Source organism: Chenopodium quinoa, unplaced genomic scaffold (assembly GCF_001683475.1).
Source record: "Chenopodium quinoa cultivar QQ74 unplaced genomic scaffold, ASM168347v1, whole genome shotgun sequence".
Lineage (NCBI taxonomy): Eukaryota > Viridiplantae > Streptophyta > Magnoliopsida > Caryophyllales > Amaranthaceae > Chenopodium > Chenopodium quinoa.
This window is the reverse complement of record NW_018742441.1, coordinates 1814715-1819585: the sequence shown is the minus strand read 5'-3', so window position 1 is coordinate 1819585 and position 4871 is coordinate 1814715. Positions and strand designations below refer to the sequence as shown.

Below are 4871 nucleotides of genomic sequence, written 5' to 3'. Positions count from 1 at the left end.
AAATCAGAAGTTATCCTAGACATGACTAGAAAATAGGTAATTCACGCATTATTTATTTATTTGGGCTTCCAAGGACAATATGTAATCCTAGAACACGAGGAAATTATTAGCTTGACAACAGCACACCACGTTCACATGTTTTTTCTGTCCTTTTTGTTATCAAAGTGTCGTTTTTTTCGTAAATTGTTTTGAATAACCATGCAACTTTCTCCATCTCTCATCGTAAACCTATTTGACATACCAACTACTACTCTGTACGTAACATAAATCAAGAGTCCATGTTTAAAAGGTGTTTTTGTAATCATATTCACACTAGTGATGTGAAATGCATTCAACTTAAGAGAATCATTTATATATATATATATATATATATATATATATATATATATATATATATATATATATATATATATATATATATATATATATATATATATATATGTATAACTGAATAAACCATCTTTATTTTTGTAATTTGTGAATATCATATGTAGTTGGTTCATTGGTGCATAATGAATATTGAAATTACGTTTTACATATCTGTAAACCATCTTTATAATTATTACTCCCGCATGAGTGTATTTTTTAGATACATAATTTTCTTACCATATTATAAAGTCAAATAATCTGTAGATAAATTATTATAATATTGTACGTACTTGAGTATATTAATCTGTCTCTGTATTCCAAAGATATACAATATTCTGTGATTATTTTTCATAATCTATCAGATATTCAGATATCTTAAAAATTGTAATATTGGTGCCAAACAACAATTGATATTGAGATTCGTCCTATACCTACTTGCAATGTTGCTTCTAAACGCGGATTTATACTCCCTTCATCCCCTTTTGATAGTCTCTTATGGACAAATTTTAGTCCCAAAATATTCACCCCATTTGCCTTTTCGAACAACTATTATTCTATTAATATTAATTTTGAGAAAATTGTGAAAAATGACCTTTTAAGTGGTCGACTTTTTGAAAAATGACCTTTTAAGTTAAAACTTTGTGAAAAAGGACCTTTTAAGTTGCATTTTGTTTGTATGGGGTACTTGGGTGACCTTCCGTGGTGGTCAATGCTGGAGCTTTGGCATTGACTATCACGTGTTAGTCACGTGACTTTTTTTTTTTTTAAACAAAAAAAATCCCCAAATTTCCCTCCTTTCCCGACCTAACTCTTTCATTGATTAGGTCGGGAAAGGAGGGAAATTTGGGATTTTTTTTAGAAAAAAAAAGTCACGTGATAGTCAATGTCGGAGCTCCGGCATTGACCACCACGTAAGGTCGCAAGCTCGCCCAAGTACCCCATATAAACAAAATAAAACTTAAAAGGTCCTTTTTCACATGTTTTCACTTAAAAGATCATTTTTCAAAAAGTCGACCACTTAAAAGGACATTATTCACAATTTTCTCATTAATTTCTTTTACTAAAATTCCCTCTAATTTGCAACAATATTTGTGCAAATTTAACTTTTCCATGTAAATTTTGTTTTCCCATGTACTTTTATTACTTTCTCTCTCTACTTTTTTGCATACCCAATGTCAATTTACTTTTTAAATGTACTTTAACTATTCTTTTTTGTGTTTATTAATTTCCGTGAAAAAATGTCCATAAGGGATTATCAAAAGGGGACAGAGAGAGTATTGAGATATCCTATATATATGACTATGAAATGCATTGTTTGAGAATAAAAAATAAATGCGATGTAGGTCGAGGAATGAAGTTAATGACTTGATGACAAGGGAGCCGGTGACAGAAGCCCCGGTGGATGGCCACCCTAACTATAACGGTCTTAAGTTAGCAAAATTTCTTGTCGAGTAAGGTGACATGTTTGTGAAGATGTGTGCTACCTGCACCTGGACAAAAAGACCCTATGACCAAGTTATGTTGTTACCTGAGATTAGCTTTGGGCATTTCCCGCGCAACTTAGGTGGAAGGCGAAGAATGCCCCCTCGAAGGGATGCTCAAGCCATAACTAAGATACCACTTTGGAAATGCTAGAATTCTAACCATGTGTCAAGACCTACCGGCCAAGGGTCCGTCTCTATTATATAGGGCATACAGTGTATCCATTAATAATTGAAATTTCTACCATAATTAGACGAAATAAACTAAGATAAATCCATTTAATAAGTGTATTAAATAAGAATAATATAAATATTGTTTTACACGATAATATTGTATAAGTTCAATTTGTTGGGTTTTTTTTTATGTAATCTATTATCATAATATATTTTTTTATTATTATAATTTTGATAAAGTTTAGCCCAAAAAAAAAGACTCTTAAATCTTAATTTTCTATAACATCGCATTTTAGGTTTCAATAAAACTACACGAGTAGGGTAGATATTCATCGTCTTCCTATTTTGTAGTCAGTTTTTGTTGGTTTAGTTGTTTGATTTTTGTTAGGGTTTAGTTGTGTATCAGAGCTTATAAAAAAAGTAATCACCTACTTTTGCCTTATTATCAGTCTGTTAGAAAACATTTGTTCGAAATCGCTACGGTTGTCGAATTCTCAAATGCTTTCAAGTAAATCATATAATAATCATCTTTACGGCTACAACAATTCATTAAACTGCCTCTTTGAAAAGGCTACATCTTTCAGCAATGTGTGCGAGAAAACGTAATAGAATTTATAAATCAATCATAAGCCTCAACCCACAACATGTTAAAGGACAAAAAAAAAAAACTTAAACTTCTGATTTTTGAGGCAAACCTTCAAATCTATAAATAGAGTAACATGAAGTGCATGCTCCAACACCAATCTAACAAATACACATTTATCCAAGTCTCAACAAATAACGAAAATGTCACCAAAAACAACCACTATCTCCCTCACACTCCTCGCACTTACTCTTACTCTAACACTGTCCTCCGCCCAAGCCAAATGCCCTGCTTCTTCAATCCCTAAAATCTTAAACCTCTATGATTTACCACCATCGATTTTCCCTAGTAATGTGCAGAGCTTCAGCTGCGATCTTATCACCGAAAACTCAATCAAGTTATCAATTAACTTGACGGGCGAATGTGTGGTGACTAGGGAGCTTTGGGGCGTCAAAAATGTTCTGACGTGCAAACAACAGATTTCAGCGACCTTATCTTATAGGAAACTCGCCGACGTTAAGGGAGTCACTGTCGATCTCTCGGGCAATATCCCTCCCCCGATCCCTACAGGGCTCATGATCATAACCGGTGGCAAAGTTTACGATGTCTTGGGCTTTAAGCTTTTTCAGTTTTATTCTGACAGAGGTGATAGTCCACCTTTCCCCTTCATTGCATTCCCTAATGAAGCCCCCAATTGTGATACTAATCCTTCTTTTGTTCTCTCTTCCCGCCTACTACCTTTTAATCCTCTTCTTGTTGCTTAATAAGTCATGTTAATTAAGAAGTTTATCTATTTATCGTTTCTATTTTATCATGTACGTTTGTGTGTTATATGCTTATTTGAATAAATCTGCTTATATGTAAGCAGCCCATCACTGTAACATACGTTATACGTGTATCATCATGTCATTATTAATCAACTACTTTTATCAGTGTCTTTTCTATATTTGTTTTTTCTTTATTTTTGTCGGATCAAAATCACAATTGCCAAATAAATTACCCCCTTTGTTTCGCATTAGTTGCAACAGTAGGCTTGGCTCATAGTTTAAGAAAATTTTAAACTAGCCTTATAGGCTCAGTAGTGTGGGTGGGATTGGTAGGAAAGAGAATAATATTGCCTCTGTTAACGGTTAGTTGCAACTTTAGAGTACTATTTGTGAGATATAAAATTTTTTAAAGTGGCATATAACCATTAATGGAGGTAGTAAAATATTTGTAAAAGTGGATTATGGGAGAGAAATTATATAATAATGGTGGGCCATTTTCAAATATAGTAGTGTTGCAATTGATATGAAATGATTGAAAATGAAAAGTGTTGCAACTAATTCAAAATTGAGGGAGTAGTATTATTCTTAATCCATGCATGGTAATTAGCCACCAGACCAGCTTTTTGATCATGTCAATAACCACTAACAATTTTATGTACTACCTCCGTTACATATTATTTGCAATTTTAAAGGCCGCATGGACTTCTAAGCAAAATTTGTTTGTGAAAGAGAAAAATATGAATGCATGCAGGGCTTTTTTGGTGCAACAGGCCACATTGTGTGGCCTGCTGCCAAGTCAGCGAAAATAACATACCCAGACGTGCATAACGGGGTTACTATTCACGCGCATAACGGGGTTACCGATTTTGTCAGGGTTACTTGTATTTTTCAGGGATTACTTGTATTTTGTTTTTTTTCATGGTTTACTTGTATGGATTACTTATTCCGGGGTTACTTGTATTTTTTTTTCAAAGGTTACTTGTAAGTATGGATTTTTTATTCAAGGGCTACTTGTATTTTTCAGGGGTTACTTATATTTTTTTCAGGGGTTATTAGGGGTGAAAGTTCGGTTTTCGGTTTGGTTTTTTGCCCAAACCGAAACCGAACCACCATATTTCGGTTTCTAGATTTTGGAAACCACACCGCACCACTTTAATTTTGAAATCGAACCAAACCAAACCACCTAAATTTCAGTTTTATAAAAAAAAAAAAAAAAACAAACAAACCGCACCGAATTTTCCTATCAAGGAACATAAACATCAAATTTAGCAAAAAAAAACCGAACTGAACCGAACCACACCAATCAAAATTGAACCAAACAAAACCACACCCCTAACCTAGATCCGCAGTTCCGCACGCACCGCCACCACAACCCACCTTTTTCACCACCCTTCATCCCTAAATCGACCCAAAAGGCCAAAACTACCTATCACCACCACAATTCAATCACAAACCACCATAAAAATAATGTAGAAAAACAAAACTTAAACCAAATTA

The 4871-nt window shown here is 33.7% G+C and overlaps 1 protein-coding gene across 1 annotated transcript; it reads left to right on the top strand.

The window, feature by feature from the left end:
* The first annotated feature begins 2700 nt into the window (after positions 1-2700).
* Positions 2701-3551, top strand: LOC110716661. Its single transcript, XM_021895309.1, has one exon. It carries the CDS (start codon positions 2811-2813, stop codon positions 3369-3371), a length of 561 nt encoding a protein of 186 aa, XP_021751001.1. The 5' UTR covers positions 2701-2810; the 3' UTR covers positions 3372-3551.
* Positions 3552-4871: the final 1320 nt, after the last annotated feature.